Raw genomic sequence first — 21,645 nt, forward strand, 5'->3', positions numbered from 1 at the left:
CAGGTCTTCGCACAGATATTGTGTCAGCACAAATAGAAGTTGTTTGACTTGATTGTGTAGTTGCATATGTGGTTCTGGAAGTAGAATGTGATGGACCTCCCATTGTAGACTATATAACATAAATAAGGATATATGAAAACTTGTAGAACAAACTTAAAATGCAAATGAATTTTTAAAGGATAGCAATTACCTAAACTTACTGTTGTTTGGGTAGTTCTTGGCACAGTTCTTAGCATAACACTGGTATCAAGACAAACAGAACTTTGTGTTCTAACCTGTTGAACAAAAATAAGTACATATGAATAACTGTCTAAATGAAAATTAAGGCAAATGAATATGTAAAGCAAATCTTACTCTTGTTTGAGAATAACTTTGTTGGCTGTTTCCTTGACTTGTAGGTTGAGAAGTGCTCCCCCTCCCATACTATGTCACCACAAAATAAAACATATGATTATAAACTTTAAGCAATTTACAAATGTAAATATGACTAGTATTACTTACTCTTGCACACACAACTTTGTTATGACCAGTTTTCTTGCAAATGGAACATGTCATCTTTACTCCTTTTCTGGAAATTTTTCCCCATTTTTTGGGCTCATCCTTGCTCTTTCTTCTCTTCTTGCCAGGTCTGCCTGGCATTTTTCTTGGTTTTGGAGGCTCTATTGATGGATTTGTTGTTTTAAGTCACATTCTCATATTGGGTATTGGTTGGATGAAATGATTGTAAGCCTTGAGAAATGTTTCCTTCATATACCAGTGCTCTACATGTTGATCAGGATCTTGATTCAAGTAATAATAAGCCCAAATAGCATGAGGACAAGCAATACCTCTCAACATCCACAACCTACAGTCACAATGCTTCTTCTCCAAGTCAACAACAAATGAGTATTCCCCATCACTAATCTCAAACCCATTCACCCCATTCCATTGAACATTACAATTTTTTGAATACTCCTTGTTTCTTTCTAGTATTGCCCTTGCCATAGGTGCAATGTCTGATATCCATGTTTCAGCAAATTTGATCATGTCTATGTGTCTGTTCATCATTTTATGCCTAATATCCTCTAGCATGGTAATAATTGATTTATGTCTAGCAGCTAAGATCCAGGAATTGAAAGTCTCACACATGTTATTTTCTACAACATCACACTTGGAATGAGTTAAAAAAAAAGCTCTACACCAATTTATGGAATCATAATGCAGTAAGTCCTCTGTTATTTCCTTCTTACCTAGCTTAGACATTGCATGAACTTCTTCACCAAACTTGACTTTAAAAGAGGCATTTGAGCATCTCCAAAACTGTTTCCTTCTTTCTTCTCCTTTCCAGTTAATATGCTAATTACTCCATATATGTCTAGCACACATTCTTTTCTTAGCATTTGGGTAACAACTCCAACAATACAGGAATAAGTCCCTAACAAAAAGTATATACATAATAAGTAATTGGAGTTGTAAAACTAAACTAAAAAAAGAAGAAATTGTATAAACAATATCTTTTGCATATCTGACATCACACTCAAACCTTCACCAGTTCCAAAGTTTAGATCAACAATTAAATAACTTATGAACCAGCTCCAACTATGTTTTGTTTCTATATCCACAACAACCCAGGCAATGGGATACATTTGATTGTTCCCATTCTTTCCAACAACAACTAATAATTCACCCTTACAAGCTCCCTTGAGAAAACAACCATCAAATCCAATTATATTCCTACACCCCTCCAACCATCCTTGCTTAAATGTATGAAAGAATACATAAAAATACACAAAAAGGTTCTTCCCTGGTTCAGTTTCCTTATCAATTTTTACCCAACAAGAGCTTCCAGGATTGGTTTGTTTGATCATATCTGCATAGTTACACAATCTGGCAAATTCCAGATTCCAATCACCTATGTCTTCCCTCATAATTTTTTGTTTAGCCCTGTAACAAAGAGTCTTACCAACATAAAGACCCAATGTCTTTCTAACCAAATCTTGAATTTCCCAAATCCTTATGTATGGTTGAGATATAATTCTGTCCTTAAACTTTCTAACAATAAACTTTGAATTGCACAACTTATTTCTGTTTTGAATAGGATGGTAGTTCTTTACAATAAAATCACATGAGTACCTGTCAATCGAAGCATATAACAACCACTTAGACTTAACTTTTTTGCACTTCACCCTCACTCTATGTTTTTCACTAGGTCTTAGCTTTAACTGTCTTCTATACTTTATAGCATAATCTGCCACTGCTTTCCTGAACTGATCTTCCCCTTCAAAGACCATTCCAAGCTAAAAAATTGACACTTCACTATCTTTATCATACCGAACCTTTTTGCTTCTCCTTCTTGCAGGTATGTCTACTCCCCTAACAGCATCCACATCTAGTTGTTCATCACTATTATCACTCCAACAGTCAGAGCTATCAATGTAATCTTTATCTCCACCCAATTTTCCAATATATTTGTCAGTTTTGTTCTTTCCAATATCCTCAAAACCTCTATCTATACCACCAACTTCTCTAACTGGTATTTCTTTAAATTCAGTAGCCTTTTTTCTCTGTTTTTTGTTTCTTCTTTCTTCTCTAAATGCTCTCAGCTCCTTATCAATATTTGAACCATCTTCTGAAGGTATATCTAAATCTGAATCACTACTCAAGAAATCAGATGCATCTTCTCCACCTAGGTTATCATCCACTTCCTCTCCACCTAGGCTAACATGCTCACCCTCACCAGTAAGGTTAACAACTTCACCCTCACCACCCTCACCACTAAGGTTACAAGCCTCTCGTTCTTCACCTAAGTTAACAACCTCACCATCTTCACCATTAGTTAGATATCCTATAGTTACCTCAGTGTCAAGTAAGGGTTTAACTAATACATGAAAGACATATACTTCAAAAGTGTCCTCATGTTTTAAGTCTTTAATAAGGTGTAGTAAATGTTGGTCAGTTGTAATTAGGATCCATTTTTATTCAATAAGTCTTTCACATAAAAGCCTCCAACAGTTTCATACCCTAATTCTTTAGTATAATACAATAGTTCCAAAATGGAAAAGTGGTCCTTGATGATATACCTTAGTGCAGACACACAGTTTCCAACATAAGTAGGGACAACCGATAACTCAGATAAGATTCCACCATGGTAAATCTTCGTAAATATGATTTCCTCCATGGTAAATTTTTAGCATCCCCCTACAAAATATCAAGCAAATCCTAGATTTAACGGAATATACTCATACAAACAATTAAAAAACAAAGCTTTAAATCATACTTTTGGGTAATAGTAAAGAATGGACACAATATTCGCACACCCTACATTTTACAAAACCAAAGCTTTATGAAATTCATATAAGAAAGCATGTAAAGAAACAAAAATCAAACTTACAGGAGGATAGATCGTAACACGAAGAAGAGGAATCAAACAACAATCGAACAAGGAACTGGAATGAATTGCGAGATGGAGAGCTTGAAATCAAAAGAAAATGTGAAGTTAGAGAGAGAGAGAAAGAGAATTGTTCTGTGAAAGTTAACGATTTGGGAATTTTTCCAAATTTAGGCATTAACAAATACACGTGGGACTTTTTAAATGGTCATTCAATACACATCAGATACACGTGGGGCGGTTAACTACATGCGCCACATAATTAATGGAAAGTGATTAAAAATGGTTTTACGGTTCAAATCTGGGGTGGTTAAGGTGTTCAATAGGTAGTACGTCTAGTTGAGGTGTCTAAGTAAATAATCGGGACAAGTTTGAGTGGCCGCATATGACTTTGGCCTTTGTTTTATACAATGTATCACATTCATATTTAAGGTGTTGATGTATAACCTTAATGTTGTTGGATATTCAATTAGTTTTATCATGTTCAATATAAGTGTTGTCGATACATAACCACTACATAACGTATCATTTATAAATCAAGCTCTTTAATGTATCATCAGTCTTAGGCGTAAGTCATCGACAGAACCTTAAAGTTGTCTGCATAATTTATTTAGACACCTCAACTAGGACTTGTATCTATTGAACGTTTAAATTATTCAAAACATATACCTATTAAACACAAAACGCTGATATGACAACATCAGTGTACTTCATATAGTATTAGCGCGTGAATCGGTTCCAAAAAGTATTTTATTTTTAAAAAACTCGTACTATTTTTTTCTTTTATTGACATTGGGCACTAAAATAACTAAAATTTATTTAAAATTAATTTCTTGATAAACAAAGAAATCAACCCCACCTCCTTATTCCAGCCATCATCTTCTTCCTCAAACTCCAAATTCTCAGCTCTTCTTTTTCTTTTCTTTTTTATCTCACTTCTTTTAATTATTTATATATATATATATATATATATATATATATATATATATATATATATATATATATATATATATATATATATATATATGTATGTATGTATGTATATGTATGTGTATATATGTATATGTATGTATATGTATGTATATATATATATGTATGTATATGTATGTATATATATATATATATATATATATATATATATATATATATATATTGATGTGTTTTTACAAAAAAAAAGAGAAGAATTTCGAATCTACGAATTGATGTGATTTTGTAAAAAGAAAGAAAATTTTTGAATCTACGTATTGATATGATTTCGCGATAAGAAAGAAGAATTTCAGACATTTAGTTAAAAAAAAAGTTAACCGACCTCTGTTCATATCTATTTCTGGTCAGTTAACCGACCTCTGTTCATATCTATTTCTGGTCACGCAAACACACATCACCATTTCAAATTAAAATGTAAACTAATCAAGCTTATTGAAAATGGTATCATGAAATTCAATAGAATTAAAATTGATAGTTAACAAGAAAGGAAGAGTTCGTCAACTCCAAAAATACCAGTTACGAAATTCAGAAAAAATGTCAGGTAACTCCATTTTTTGGGATCATGATACTAGAAATTCAAAATTTTCAGACGAAACCTTTTTCATCTTCCTCGTACCAAAACTAGATGGAGAGATTAGAATTACAATTGAAAAATCGTTTTGGGGAGGGATTGTCTTGTTGAAAAGTTGGGGAAGATTTGGATCAACTGGAGGGAAAAAAAATGAGGGGCTGCCGTGGGGTGGATGCATGGATCTTTTAGAAGATTCTTTTTAATTTCTTTTACTTAGCTAAATAGACTAAAATAATTATTTTTTAGAAATTCATTTTTAAAATAAAATTTTGGAACCAAATGCCACATGTCAACATTTAATTCATCAATTTGTCATGTCACAGCGAGTGTAGTACACACATATCATATTTTTGGCTGACTGTAAAAAAAAATATCAAATAGGTATCACTTTTAAGGAGTATAGGTGTTTAATAGGTACAAACTTTAGTTGAGGTGTTTAAACGATTTATGTGGATAACATTAAGGGTTCGTAGATGACATAAGCCTCAGTCTTATTCAAATTTGAAAAGATATATAGAGAACAATAAATCAGTTTTGTGTTATGTATCTGCACCCTTTAATATTCGTTCAGTCCATCCAACTTAGAATGCGATGTATATGTTCATATTATCCAATAATAATCTTGATTTATAAATCGTAATGTTCTAAGTAGAACATTGTGTATCAGATCCAACAATAGGTATATGATACACATTCATTATTTGAAAAACAATATTATTTATCATATAATCTGCACATGTACAACTAATTGTATACTTCAAATTAAAATTTGATGAAGACAAAAAAAAGAATACAAAGAAATGTGAAGTAACGAATAACCAAGACATAATTGCTTATAAACATCTTGTTTGAAAAAAAATGATGACACTAGATTATATATGATAGTCAACACATCTACTTTTATATGAATTGAGAGTTGTTAATTCTTTAAATAAACTATATATTATAATAAAGAATACAAATTGCTAATTTTATGAGAAAGAGAATTTAATATTATTTATAAATTAGGCTAATGGTTCTGTATATATATAACACCTTCAATTGATACTAAGATGCCTTTTTTGTTTCAGTGTAAAAAGAAAGTGAATATTTCTTCCTCTTTTGTTTTATTTTTTTGAAAATTTGTTTTTTAAAAAGAAATTTAAAAACTTTAAATGAAGTTTAATTGGTAAAAGTTTAAATTTTAAAGTTACATGTATTTAATACTTAACAACTACCACAAATTAATGTATCGATTTGAAGTAGAATATTTTACGGGCAATTTTTACTTCTCTAATGTATCAAATAGGATTACAATATTTAGCAATGTATTAAATAGTTTAGTAATAGTAATTTATCATGAGTAATATATTCTTCTTCTCCACAATGTATATCGGCTAGTTGAAATTTACCATAATTACATATTTTTTGCAACTCTATTGTATCAGATACATTTCCAACTAGATCATGATACATTATGTAATGTATCTGAACCATATTGAGTGGTACAATCTAAGAGTACTGAGACAGATCCAAACTTTCATAGATACATTGAAGACATTCATCACCATCATTACACAATTTTTATGGAAATTAGAAATAGAAGCAGAAGTCCGGAAACATTCAAAAAGACAACAAAAACAAATTGTTGAATTGAATGCAACTAGGTTTACAATTCTTGGCAGCTTAGGCAAGAGACTTCCATTCTTTGTTTTCTCTTATTAGCTCTGCTGTCATTCTTCTGATATCTGCTTCCTACTCAATTCTCTGTTGCTTCTCAATCTCATCTTGATGAAGAGCGATCTAGACATGATTTTGTCCATAATTTACAATAAAGTGAAGCCTCCTACAAACATAGCAAAGAACGTCACATCTTTCACAATCTTTGTTAAGTTTCGAGTCCTCTCAACCCAGGGTACTACTACAATCTTGCCGCTTCAGATTCATAAATGAAACAGATTGTCCAACAACCTTCATAAATCACCTCGCTCACCCAACCTCAACAAAATCGATATATTCATCTTTTACAACGATTTTTTCGAGTTATTCGAATTTAGAACTTTTTCTGCAGTAATGGTTCCTTAATGCAGAAACTGTTAATGTGAAATTTCAAATTTGTGAATCTATTACGTATTAGATAGATTATTTACAACATTTCAGGTGTGATTTATGGGATTGTAATTAATTAAAATAAATTTTACGTTACTTTTTCCTTTTAAAGCACAACAACACCATATTTGAATGTATCAGAAATTATGTATTCGGCTATTTTAAGAGATTTCTGTAAAATGAAAACTAATGGAGATATGATGTAATTTATAACTCACACTATGTGAATCCTTTAATTTATACTTTTTTTCCTGGGTTTCTCTAGTTATTCACATGGGTTTTGAGTCTCTTTTGAAACCAAGATGCTTAGTTGTATTACTTTTTCTTTAAATAAATGGGCCTTGCCCAATATTTAATTTTTTAAAAAAGGAACCTTTCACATATAGCCACTAAAAAATAGCCTAATTACTCTCAATAGCTATAGTTTCATAATTACAATTCGTAGGTACATGTTATAGGAAGGAGAGAGGCGAGAGAGAGGGCGCAAAAAGTAGGAGAGAGGTGAATTGTATATGTATATTGTCTAGATAATCGTATATTATACATATGTATTTGTATATATGACAAGAGAGATAATAAGAGAAAGTAGAGAGGTGAACGAGATTCGGAGAGGAAAGAGAGCGGCGAAAGAGGGCAGAGAGTGAGAGAGGAGTGAATTATACATGTATGTTGGTTAGATAATAGTATATTATACATATGCATTTGTATAAAAAAAATAAGCGAGATTGAGAGAGAGAGAGGAGAGGGCAAGCGAGATTTGGAGAGGGAGAAGAGAGACGAGCGATATTGAGAGAGGGAGGAGAGAGGCGAGTAATATTGTAACAACTCATTTAGTCGGTTTGAGCACTAGAACTTTTTCTTTGATAAAATACTTTCTGATAGATTTTAAATGGGTGTTTTGAACTATTCATAATTATAATTATAAAATTAATGGGGTAGTTTTAAATAATTTAATTAGTTGGTGGTTAAAGTGAAATACTTTAAAATTAATAGTGGATCACATTTATTATTATATTTATAATTAATTATAAATTCAATAGGATTTTTGCCATTTTCTTATACGGAATTAGAAAAGAAAAGAGGGTAATCAAGAGAAGCCGCATATCAAAAATAATACGACAGGTAAATTATTTAATTGATATGCACTTTGTTTGCAGAGAGTACCTTATGAAATTGTGCATGACATTTATCATCATATGTATATATCACAAAACTGATTGAAAGAAGAAAAAATTCAAGTGGAAGCGTGATGATTGATTCAATTTTAGGTGATAGTGACTTGAGTATTTATTATTATTATACTTTAAAGTGGGTGTATTAAAGGGTATATGCATAGTGAATGTTTTCATGTGTTGGTAAGGTAGAAGTTAGGACATAACATATATAGATACTTATATAAATAAAATAGAATGAAGTATGAGATAAATTGTGAAATTAATGATTTCTTACATATTACTATAGAACCTTATTGTTAATGTAGTGGGAAATGTTGGTTTCTATTAGGCTCTGCATATTCCTCATATGCAGTTGTTACAATTCGTGTGACTTAGATTATTCCTAGTCCGTATATCACTTAATTAGGTGTATTAAATTATTGAGTAAAGTAATAAAAATATCAGGTGTATTGGGTTATTTAAATTCCACTAAAGTTATGCTTATTGGAGGAATTAAGACTTACCCTTAGGTTTAAATTTTAGAAAAGAAGATTATAAGTTAGATGTGTTGTTGGGTTTAGGATGCACATAAAATAACGTAAGTGTTTATAGACTCGTTAACTTATAAATTATGCATATATACTTGATAGATTGGAAAGATTCGGAGGCATTGAGGAAAGAAAAAGTATTGGAGAAGTAACTTGCTTGACTTCAGTTCTTCGGTGGAGGTAGGTTATGGTTTATTTCTATTTGATAGATAAACTCTCAATAGAGATTGATATGTATTAAGTGATATTGTAAAGTCTCCTATGTACTTGATTGTGTGGTTGTATGTCTTGATTGTGTGGTTTATGGTTGGCCTAAAATTATGAGATTGTTGAATTTCTAATCTTGAACCCTCTCTAGTAAACTGACGTCTTGAATAAAGAAGGCTTGATAAAATAAAATAATGAGATAATTGGATCGGAGTGTCACGTTCCGACACGGTATTATTAGATCGGAGTGTCACTTTTCGACACGGTATTATTGGATCGGAGTGTCACCTTCTGACACAATAACATTAAAGGCAAGAAATCTTGAAGTAAATTAATATACTTAATCTCAAAGAACCTATTTTCTAAATAAGTATGGTGTGGAGGCATGGGTCCTCATAGGTGTGTTTGATGTTGTGATTGATTGTGTACCTATTATGGTGTTGTTGTCAATGGTTCATGTGTTTGTTGTTTTCCACCTGTTAAGTATTGTAGTTGATTTTATACTATTGTTTAATATATATTGATTTCTATTTTGAGTTGACTGATGATACCTACTCAGTACGTGCTCCTTGTACTGACCCCTACTTGTATTTTCTTCTATGTTCTTTTGTGGAGTGCAGCAAGTGTACCATCGACTTTGACTCTCCCTCAGCTCTAGTCAGTCTCCAGCACATCAGAGTTCAGGGTGAGCTATTAATTCTAGCTCGTGCTGGATTCTCTCATTCACGTCTTGATGTCTTTTAATTTTGGACATGGACCATCTTTTTGCTTATTTTGGTTTCTTAAACACTCTTAGACTTGGTAATTTGAAAATAGGTTTCCTTGGCGTGATAACTATCAGATTTTGGGATGATAAGTATTTAACTTTGGAAACTTATATAAATTGGTTGCTTAGTATCTTTTGGAGCTTCCGCATTATTTATATTATTTATAGTTGAACCTTTTGGTATATGTTGGGATTTAGATGTGTTGGTTCGCCCACCTAAGGAGGTAAGCATGGGTGCCACTCACGACTCATTTTGGGTCGTGAAAAACTTGGTATCAGAGCGTTAGGTTCGTGGTCTCATCACACTAGGACAAGTCTAGTAGAGTCTTGAAGAATGGTATGGGGACGCCTTTACTTTTCTTCGAGAGGCTATAAGACTTTAGGAAAACTCTATTCTTTCTTTCTTTCATGCTATTACTTGGATCCAATTGGTATCTAGGTGATACAAATTGGTATTTGACATTCTCACTCTATTTCACAGATGGTTAGAACTAGATCAACAACTGTGCCAACACCAACACCGGCAAAACAGGGAGCGTCTGCGCCAACCATTCGGGCTGTAACTTGAGAAGGAGCAGTGGCAAGAGGCCGTGGTAGGGGTCGCAGGAAGACGCCCACTAGAGGCAGAGGACAAACACGTGGTCCAGCTAGGAATAGAGTAGTGACTCCTCCACTGACTGATGAGGTAGTGAGAGAGGGTGAAGAAAGGGAAAATGAGAAGGTTCAGGATAAGGAAGTACCACCCCAGCCTACCTCAGAGATGATTAATCAGGTTCTTACTTATCTTAGCGGGTTATCTGATCAGGGCCAGACACCTCCAGTGTTTTCTGCGCCAGCACCTCAGGTTCAGGGAGTACAACATGCAACTGTTGTGGCTCCCCGCATGGATACATCATTGGAAGTAGGCACGTTTCCTCGATTGACTACAAGGTCTATAATGACAGGTGAATAGCATGAACTTTTCATTAAGTTCTTAAAGTTGAAACCTCCAGTCTTCAAGGGTGTTGAATTTGAAGATGTGTATGATTTTCTGGTTGACTGTCATGAGCTGCTACATAAGATGGACATAGTAGAACGATTCGGCGTTGAGTTTGTGACCTACCAGTTTCAGGGGATGCCAAAATGTGGTGGCGGTCGTATGTTGAGTGTCAACCAGAAAGGGTACCACCTATGACTTGGGCATCATTTTCTAGCTTATTTATGGAGAAGTATATACCCCGGACTTTGAGGGATAGGAGGAGAGATGAGTTCCTGAGCCTAGAGCAAGGAAGAATGTCTGTTGCTGCTTATGAGGCCAAATTTCATACACTATCCAGGTATGCCACTCAGCTTTGCTTCAGTCCACAAGAGCGGATTCGCCGCTTTGTGAAAGGATTGAGGTCAGATTTGCAGATTCCAGCCTTATAGGTAGCTGCTGCAGCAAAATCCTTTCAGGAAATGGTTGATTTTGTGATAGAGGTAGAGGGGGTGAAGCCAGACGACTTCACCACAGCATCGACATTTAAGAAGTTTCGTAAGGGAGGTGAGTTTAGTGGTTCTTACTCCAGAGGGCAGAGTTCAGGAGGTTATCCAGCCCATCCTATTCAGTCTTCATTGCGGGCTTCAACTATGGGTCTGTCGCAGACCAGTCAGCCTTTTTCTGAGTTTGGAGGTTAAACCCAGAATTCGTCATTTTCACAGAGACCTATACTTGACTCCAAGACTTGTTATGGATGTGGAGAGGCTGGACATATTAGGAAATATTGTCCAAAACAGAGTTACAGATCCCCAGTAGTTAGAGGCAGAGGTGGTCATGGTAGAGGTCGCCATTCTGGAGGACGTGGTGGCCAAGGTAATGGCGGTCACCAGTTCAGTCAGGGTGGCGGGCAACTTGGAACTACTGCAGCGCAGCTTGGTAGGGGTAATGGACAGACAGGTGAAAGGGCCCATTGTTATGCTTCCCCCGGGAGGTCTGAAGCAGAGACATCTGATGCTGTTATCACAGGTACTCTTTTGGTCTGTGATTGCATGGCTTCTGTATTGTTTGATCCTGGATCCACATTTTCATATGTATCTTCCTCATTTGCTACTGGTCTTGATTTATATTGTGATTTGCTTGACATGCCTATTTGTGTCTCTACTACTGTGAGTGAGTCTTTGATAGTTGAGAAGGTGTATAGGTCATGCCTTGTGACTTTTGTGGGGAGCCATACTTATGTAGATTTGATTATTCTAGATATAGTTGATTTTGATGTAATTCTGGGTATGACATGGCTTTCTCCAAATTTTGCAATCTTTGATTGTAATGCTAAAACTGTGACATTGGCCAAGCCTGGGACAAATCCGCTAGTGTGGGAGGGTGACTATATTTCCACTCCAGTTCGTACTATCTCTTTTTTCGTGCTAAGAGGTTGGAGCATAAGGGTTGTTTATCCTTCTTGGCACATCTCAGGGATGATACCTCCAAAGTGCCTTTGATTTAGTCTGTTTTGATAGTGCGTGAGTTTCTGGATGTGCTTCCTGCAGACCTTCCTGGTATGCCACCGGATAAAGATATTGATTTTTGTATTGATCTGGAGCCGGGTACTCGTCCCATTTCCATTCCCCTTATAGATTTCTCCAGCTGAGTTAAGGGAGTTAAAGGCCCAACTTCAGAAGTTGCTAGGTAAAGGTTTTATTAGACCGAGTGCATCCCCTTGGGGTTCCCCTATTTTATTTGTGAAGAAGAAAGATGAAATTTTTCGAATGTGCATAGACTACAGGCAGCTGAATAAGGTAACTATTAAGAACAACTATCTCATTCCTCGCATTGATGATTTGTTCGATCAGTTACAAGGTGCTTGTATCTTCTCTAAAATTGATTTGAGATCCGATTATCATCAATTGAAAATACGAGCAACAGATGTGCCAAAGACTGTTTTTCGAACCAGGTATGTGCATTATGAATTCTTAGTAATGTCTTTTGGGCTTACGAATGCCCCTGTTGCTTTCATGAGCCTGATGAATGAGATTTTTAAGCCATGTCTAGTCCTCTTTGTTATAGTATTTATTGATGATATACTGATATACTCAAAGAGCAGGAAATAACATGAGGGGCATTTGAGAATTGTATTGGAGTTGTTAAGAGAGAAAAGGTTTGATGCCAAATTCCCCAAGTGTGAGTTTTGGCTCTATTCAGTGTCCTTCTTGGGGCACATGGTTTCTAAGGATGGAGTGATGGTGGATCCTTCTAAGATTGAAGCAGTGAAGAATTAGGTAAGACCTACTAATGTTTCAGAGGTAAGGAGCTTTGTTGGTTTAGCTAGCTACTACCGTCGATTCGTCAAGAGATTTTCTTCTATTGCTTTCCAGCTGACAAATTTGGCTAAGCAGAATGTTCCATTTGTATGGTCGGACGAATGTGAAGAAAGCTTCCAGAAACTCAAGACCTTGTTACTACTGCACCAATTCTTACCTTGCCAGTGGAAGGTAAGAATTTTATTGTTTATTGTGATGAATCTTATTCTGGTTTGGGTGCAGTGCTAATGCAGGAGAGGAATGTAATTGCTTATGCTTCGAGGCAATTGAAAGTGCATGAACATAACTATCCGACCCATGATTTGGAGTTGGCTGCAGTTGTATTTGCATTAAAGCAATGTAAACGTAATTTATATGGGGTCAAATGTGAAATTTATATAGATCATCGTAGTTTACAATATGTGTTTACTCAGAAAGATTTGAATTTGAGGCAGAGGAGGTTGATGGAGCTATTGAAAGACTATGATATTACTATTTTATATCACCCAGGAAAAGCAAATAGTTTGGCAGATGCTTTAAGTAGAAAAACAGGGAGCATGGATAGTTAAACATGTTTCTAGAAGCCCTTTGTCTAGAGAGGTTCAGACTCTGGCTAATGACTTTATGAGGCTGGAAGTACTAGAGAAAGGAGGATTTTTGGCCTGTGTGGAGGCAAGATCTTTTTTCCTTGACAAGATTAAGGGAAATCAGTTTGCTGATGAGAAGTTGAGCCGAATTCGAGATATGGTATTGCAAGGAGAGGCTAAAGAGGCAGTAATTGATAAAGAAGGCGTCTTGAGGATTAAGGGAAGGGTATGTGTGCCTCGTGTTAATGATTTGACTCACACTATTCTTACGGAGGCTCATAGTTCGAGTTATTCTATACATCCTGGTGCAACCAAGATGTATCGTGATCTAAGGCAACATTATTGGTGGAGTAGAATGAAGCGTGACATTGTTGATTTTGTTGCCCAATGCCCGAATTATCAGCAGGTAAAATCTGAACACTAGAGGCCTGGAGGGACACTTCAGAGAATGCCCATTCCTGAATGGAAGTGGGAAAGAATTGCAATGGATTTCGTAGTTGGTCTTCCAAAGACATTGGGTAAGTTTGATTCTATTTGGGTAATTGTTGACAGTTTAACTAAGTTTAGTCACTTCATTTCGGTCAAGATGACTTACAATGCAGAGAAGTTAGCCAAGCTCTATATCTCAGAAATTGTTCGATTGCATGGAGTTCCACTTTCCATCATATCAGATAGAGCTACGCAATTTACTTCTAAGTTTTGGAGGACCCTACATGTTGAATTACCTTATTTACAAGATGGAAGATCTGTTGATATGGTACTAGATTGGATCTTAGTACTGCATTCCACCCTCAGACCGATGGGCAGTCTGAGCGAACAATTCAAGTGTTGGAGAATATGCTTCGTGCGTGTGTGATAGATTTTGGTGGTCATTGGAATAAATTCTTACCCTTAGCAGAGTTTTCATACAACAATAGTTACCACTCAAGTATTGATATGGCCCTATTTGAGGCACTGTATGGGAGGAGATGTAGGTCTCCCATTGGCCGGTTTGATGCATTTAAGGTCAGACCTTGGGGGACTGATGTTTTGAGGGAATCGTTAGAGAAAGTGAAAGTTATTCAAGAAAAGCTTTTAGCAGCTCAGAGTAGGCAAAAAGAATATGCAGATCGAAAGGTTAGGGACTTGGATTTTATGGAGGGTAAACAAGTCTTGCTGAAGGTTTCACCCATGAAGGGTGTGATGCGGTTTGGTAAGAGAGGTAAGCTAAGTTCGAGGTATATTGGACCATTTGAAGTACTTAAGCGCGTGGGCGAGGTGGCTTATGAATTGGCCTTGCCTCCAGGGTTGGCAGGAGTACACCCTGTATTTCATGTGTCCATGCTAAAAAAATGTCATGGTGATGGAAACTACATTATTCGTTGGAATTCAGTTCTTCTTGATGAGAATCTGTCTTATGAGGAAGAACCTATTGCTATTCTAGATAGGGAGGTCCGCAAATTGAGATAAAAAAAAGGTTGCCTCTATCAAGGTTCAGTAGAAGAATTGGCCAGTTGAAGAGTCTACTTGGGAGAGTGAGGCTGATATGCACAAAAGATATCCACATGTCACGACCCAAATCCGGGCCGCGACTGGCACCCACACTTACCCTCCTATGTGAGCGAACCAACCAATCTAAACCTTAACATTTCAATATAATATAAACAGAAAGTAATGCGGAAGACTTAAACTCATTAATAAAAACCAATTCAATAACTATCAATATTCAACATCTATTATTCCCAAAACCTTGAAGTCATCATCACAAGAACATCTACTTTAAACTACTAATTCTAAGAGTTTCTAAGAAGCTAAAAATACATAAGAATCTAGTCCATGCCGGAAGTTCAAGGCATCAAGACATGAAGGAGAAGATCCAGTCCAAGCTAGAAGCGTTAGCTCACCCTGAAGATCCGGTGTGACGAAGACTGGCTTGAGTTACTGTTGAGTCGAAGATGACGGCACGTTTGCTGCACTCCACAAATAACAAGAAGAAAAACATAAAAGTAGGGGTCAGTACAAAACACGGGTACTGAGTAGATATCATCGGTCAACTCAAAATAGGGAACAGTATATATCAATATTATCGTAAATCAACTATAAAACTCAACATGTAGCAACAACAAGTATTATAATCATCAATAAGTACCATCAAGTTCATCCATGAGGGCTCAAGCCTCAACACCATACTCATTTGGGAATTAAGTATATTAAGTTGAGTATATTATCATCTTTCAAGATTCATTATCTTTCCTCTTCTTGTGTCGGTACGTGACACTCCGATCCCCTACTACTATGTGTCGGTATGTGACACTCCGATCCTCTAATTCTATGTGTCGGAACGTGACACTCCGATCCCCTAATTCTATGTGTCGGAACGTGACACTCCGATCCCCTACATGTGTCGGAACGTGACACTCTGATCCCCTACATGTGTCGGTACGTGACACTCTGATCCCCTACATGTGTTGGAACGTGACACTCCGATCCACTAATACTATGTGTCGGAACGTGACACTCCGATCCACTAATACTATGTGTCGGAACGTGACACTCCGATCCACTAATATCATTCTGTAAATCATCAAGCCTTCTCTATTCCAAGGCATCATCAATCCCATTACTTTAATTCATCAAGCCTTCTTCTATACCAAGGCATCATCATTAATAATGTATATTAAAGTTTCTTTTCAAGATTTGGGATTCAATATTTTCATCATGCTTATCTTATCACAATCACATAATCATATTCATGCAAACATACCATTAAGCATATAGTAGGGTTTACAATACTACCAATACATATCATTCACTATTAAGAGTTTACTTATGAAGCATGAAAACCATAACCTACCTCCACCGAAGAATTGGAATCAACAAGCAATTTCCCAAGCTTTGATATTCCCTCTGCCTCTTGATCGATCAATTTCTCTCTCTCCTTGTTCTCTCTATTTTCTTTATTCAAACCCTCTTTCTTTTACCCTAGTTAACATATAATTAAGTGTAAAAGATGGCAATAATACCCCACTAATTAACTTAGGGTTACCTCTTTTAACCCCCAAGAATTTGAGTTATTAATATAAACCCACAAAATCTATAATTAAGGAAGGAGTAGTCCAAAAATGTCCCTTAAAATGTGTAAGGAAATCCGATTCTGCCTGGGATTTGCACAACCTGTGACGGGCCGTCGTGCCTGCGACGGTCCGTCCTGCAGGTCGTCACAAGAGTCAGAGAGTCAATTTCCACTGAACAATCTATGACGATCCGTCACGCCTGTGACGGTCCGTCCTGCCATTCCGTCACGAAGTTCAGAGAGTCGATTTTCAGTACCCAATTTCAGATTTTCTAAGTGTTTTGAAACGAGACCCTGTGACGGTCCGTCGTGCCCATGACGGATCGTCGTTTGGTCCGTCGCCTCAGCCTGTTTTTCCAGAATTGAAGTTTGTTGCTCAAAACGACTAAACAGGTCGTTACAATAGATACCAATTTACCCATCGTTCATCCCCGAACGATCAAAAGAAGGAAAACAAGGGCGAAAAGGAGTACCTGAATCTGTAAACAGATGTGGGTATTTTTCTCGCATATCCTCCTCCTTCTCCCAAGTGGCTTCTTCAACGGGTCGATTCTTCCATTGCACCTTGATGGATGCAATCTCTCTTGACCTCAACTTGCGAACTTCTCTATCTAAAATAGCAACAGGCTCCTCCTCATAAGACAAGTTCTCATCAAGCAAAACTGAATCCCAACGGATAATGTAGTTCCCATCCCCATGGTATCTTTTCAACATCGACACATGGAATACCGGGTGTACTCCAGACAGCCCTGGAGGCAAGGCTAACTCATAAGCCACCTCCCGTACTCGCTTAAGTACTTCAAATGGTCCAATGTACCTTGGACTTAGTTTACCCCTTTTACCAAACCGCATCACCCCTTTCATGGGTGAAACTTTCAACAAGACTTGTTCACCCTCCATGAACTCTAAGTCTCTAACCTTTCGATCTGCATATTCTTTTTGTCTACTTTGTGCCGCTAGAAGCTTTTCTTGAATAGACTTCACTTTTTCCATCGAATCCCTCAAGAGATCAGTACCCCAAGGTCTGACCTCGAACGCATCAAACCAACCAATGGGAGACCTACATCTCCTACCATACAATGCTTCAAATGGAGCCATATCAATGCTTGAGTGATAGCTATTATTGTATGAAAACTTCGCTAAGGGTAAGAAGTTATCCCAATGGCCACCAAATTCTATCACACACGCACGAAGCATATCCTCCAACACTTGAATCGTTCGCTCAGACTGACCATCGGTCTGGGGATGGAACGCAGTACTAAGGTCCAACCTAGTACCCAATTCCGCATGCAATGTTTTCCAAAACTTAGAAGTAAACTGCGTACCTCTATCTGATATGATGGATAGTGGAACCCCATGCAATCGCACCACTTCCGAGATGTAAAGTTTGGCTAACTTTTCTGCATTGTAAGTCACCTTGACCGGAATGAAATGAGCAGATTTAGTCAACCTATAAACAATCACCCAAATGGAGTCATACTTACCCATTGTCTTCGGAAGACCAACCACAAAATCCATTGCAATTCTTTCCCACTTCCATTCCGGAATGGGCATTCTCTGAAGTGTTCCTCCGGGCCTTTGGTGTTCACACTTTACTTGTTGACAGTGTGGACACTTGGCAATAAAGTCAACAATATCACGCTTCATTCTACTCCACCAAAAGTGTTGCTTTAGGTCATGATACATCTTGGTTGCACCCGGATGTATAGAATACCTTGAACTATGAGCCTCTGTCAGAATAGTGTTGATCAAATCATCGACGCGGGGTACACATACCCTTCCCTTGATTCTCAAAACACCTTACTCATCGATTTGTGCTTCCTTAGACTCTCCTCGCAATACTTTATCTTGAATTCTGCGCAGTTTCTCATCATCAGACTGTCTTCCCTTAATCTTGTCAAGAAAGGAAGATCTTGCCTCCACAGAAGCCAACAATCCTCCCCTCTCATTTACTTCTAATCTCATCAAGTCATTAGCTAGAGTTTGAACCTCTCTAGCCAGTGGGCGTCTAGAAGCTTGCAAGTGAGCTAGGCTTCCCATGCTTCCCGCCTTTCTACTTAAAGCATCCGCTACAACATTCGCCTTCCCCGGATGATATAAAATAGTGATGTCGTAGTCCTTCAGTAAATCCATCCATCTCCTCTGTCTTAAGTTCAAATCTTTCTGAGTAAAGACATACTGAAGGCTACGATGATCCGTATAGATCTCACACTTAACCCCATATAAATAGTGTCTCCATTGCTTTAATGCAAACACTACACGGCCAATTCCAAATCATGAGTGGGATAGATACGTTCATGCACTTTTAATTGTCTTGAAGCATAAGCAATCACATTCTTCTCTTGCATTAGTACTGCACCCAAACCAGAATAGGATGCATCACAATAAACAATGAAGTTCTTACCCTCTACTGGCAAGGTAAGGATAGGTGCGGTAGTTAACAAAGTCTTGAGCTTCTGAAAGCTTTCCTCACATTCGTCCGACCATACAAATGGAACATTCTGCTTAGTCAAGTTCGTCAATTGGGAAGCAATAGAAGAGAATCCCTTGACAAATCGGCGGTAGTAGCTAGTTAACCCAACAAAGCTCCTTATTTCTGACACATTAGTGGGTCTTACCTAATTCTTCACTGTTTCAATCTTAGAAGGATCCACCATCACTCCTTCCTTAGAAACCATGTGCCCCAAGAAGGACACTGCATTTAGCCAAAACTCACACTTAGAGAACTTGGCATAAAGCTTTTTCTCCCTCAACATTTCCAATACCATTCTCAAATGTTCTTCATGTTCCTTCTTGCTCTTTGAGTATACCAATATATCATCAATAAATACGATCACGAAGAGGTCCAAATATGGCTTAAAAATACCATTCATCAAGCTCATGAACGCAGCAGGGGCATTCGTAAGACCAAAAGACATCACCACAAATTTGTAATGCCCATACCTCGTTCGAAAAGCAGTCTTTGGCACATCCGTTGCCCGTATTTTCAATTGATGATAACCGGATCTCAAGTCAATCTTAGAGAAGACACAAGCACCTTGTAACTGATCGAACAAGTCATCAATGCGAGGAAGAGGATACTTGTTCTTAATAGTTACTTTATTTAGTTGTCTGTAGTCTATGCACATCCAAAAACTCCCATCTTTCTTCTTTACAAACAAAACCGGAGCACCCCAAGGAGATGCACTTGGTCTAATGAAGCCTTTGTTCAATAACTCTTGAAGTTGTGCTTTTAACTCTCTTAACTCCGCGGGAGCCATTCTATAAGGGGGTATAGAAATGGGGCGAGTATCGGGTTCAAGATCAATACAGAAGTCAATATCCCTATCCGGTGGCATACCAGGAAGATCTGCAGGGAACACATCCAGAAACTCACGAACTACTGAAACCGACTCAATCGAAGGTACTTGGGTAGTGTCATCCTTGAGATGTGCCAAGAAAGCTAAACACCCTTTACTAATCATTTTCTTAGCACGAAGAAAGGAGACGATGTGGACCGGATTGGAAGTGTAGTCACCCTCCCACACTAACGGGTCTATCCCAGGCTTGGCTAACGTCACCGTTTTAGCATTACAATCCAAGATTGCAAATTGCGGAGAAAGCCAAGTCATACCCAGAATCACATCAAAATCATCCATTGCCAGGATCACCAAATCTACATAAGTGTTGCTCCCCACAAAGTTTACCACACAAGACCTATATACCTTTTCAACTACCACAGACTCACCCACCGGAGTAGAAACACGAATAGGCATATCAAGAAATTCACAATGTAAATTTAGACCATTAGCAAATGAGGAAGATACATAAGAAAACGTGGATCCAGGATCAAACAATACAGAAGCCATGCAATCACAAACCAGAAGATTACCTGTGATGACAGCATCAGATGCCTCCGCTTCAGACCGCCCAGGGAAAGCGTAACACTGGGCCCTATCGTTCGTCTGTCCGTTGCCCCTACCATGTTGTGATGTAGTGGCCCCAGTTTGCCCATTACCTCTGCCGTTTTGGTGACCACCATTACCTCGACCACCACGTCCTCCAGAATAACGGCCTCTACCATGACCACCTCTACCTCTAGCTATTGGGGGTCTATAACTTTGTCTGGGACAATTTTTTCCTAATATGTCCAATCTCCCCACATCCATAACATTCTCTGGAGTCAATCATAGGCCCCTCGGAGAAGTGTTGACCGGTCTGAGGTGGTCCCCCAACTACAGTCTGTAGTGAAGACTGAATTGGTCGGACTGAGTAACTTCCCGAACCCTGTCCTCTAGTGTAAGAACCATTAAACTCACCTCCCTTTCGAAACCTTTTTGATGTCGATGTTGTGGTGAAGTCGTCTGGCTTCACTCCTTCCACTTCTATCACAAAGTCTACCACTTCTTGGAAGGATTTTGCCGTTGCCGCTATCTGTAAGGCCGAAATCCGCAATTCTGACCTCAACCCCTTCACAAATCGGCAAATCCGCTCTTGAGGACTGAAACAGAGTTGAGTGGCATATCTGGATAGTGCACGGAACTTAGCCTCATAAGCATTAACCGACATCCTACCTTGCTCTAGGCTCAGGAACTCATCCCTTTTCCTATCCCTCAAAGTCCGGGGGATATACTTCTCCATAAACAAGCTAGAGAACGAGGCCCAAGTCATAGGTGGTGCCTCTATTGGTTGACACTCAATATGTGACCGCCACCACATTTTGGCGTTCCCTTGAAATTGATAAGTCACAAACTCCACACCAAACCGTTCTACTATACCCATCTTGTGTAGTAGCTCGTGACATTCAACCAGAAAATCATAAGCATCCTCCGATTCAGCACCCTTGAAGACCGGAGGTTTCAATTTCAAGAACTTACTGAAAAGTTCATGCTGATCACTTGTCATTACAGGCCCTGTAGTCAGACGAGGAAATGTGCCTATTTCCAATGGAACATCCATGCGGGGAGCCATAGTAGTCGCATGTTGTACCTCCGGAGCCTGAGGTGCTGGTGCAGAAAACACTGGGGGTGTCTGGCCCTGATCAGATAACCCGCTAAGATAAGCCAGAACCTGATTGATCATCT

General features: G+C 37.6%; 1 protein-coding gene and 1 pseudogene across 1 annotated transcript; both read right to left on the reverse strand.

Moving 5' to 3' along the window:
* Positions 1–684: 684 nt before the first annotated feature.
* Positions 685–2,270, reverse strand: LOC101251656 (uncharacterized). Its single transcript, XM_010315799.2, has 3 exons — positions 1,523–2,270; positions 1,265–1,414; positions 685–1,136 (listed from the first exon to the last, which is right to left on the reverse strand). Exons 1-3 carry the CDS (start codon positions 2,268–2,270, stop codon positions 685–687), a joined length of 1,350 nt encoding a protein of 449 aa, XP_010314101.2.
* A 4,320-nt stretch (positions 2,271–6,590) lies between these two features.
* On the reverse strand, positions 6,591–10,240 carry LOC138340183 (uncharacterized; annotated as a pseudogene).
* Between the last annotated feature and the right edge of the window lie 11,405 nt (positions 10,241–21,645).

The sequence above is a fragment of the Solanum lycopersicum genome, chromosome 12, assembly GCF_036512215.1.
Source record: "Solanum lycopersicum chromosome 12, SLM_r2.1".
NCBI lineage: Eukaryota > Viridiplantae > Streptophyta > Magnoliopsida > Solanales > Solanaceae > Solanum > Solanum lycopersicum.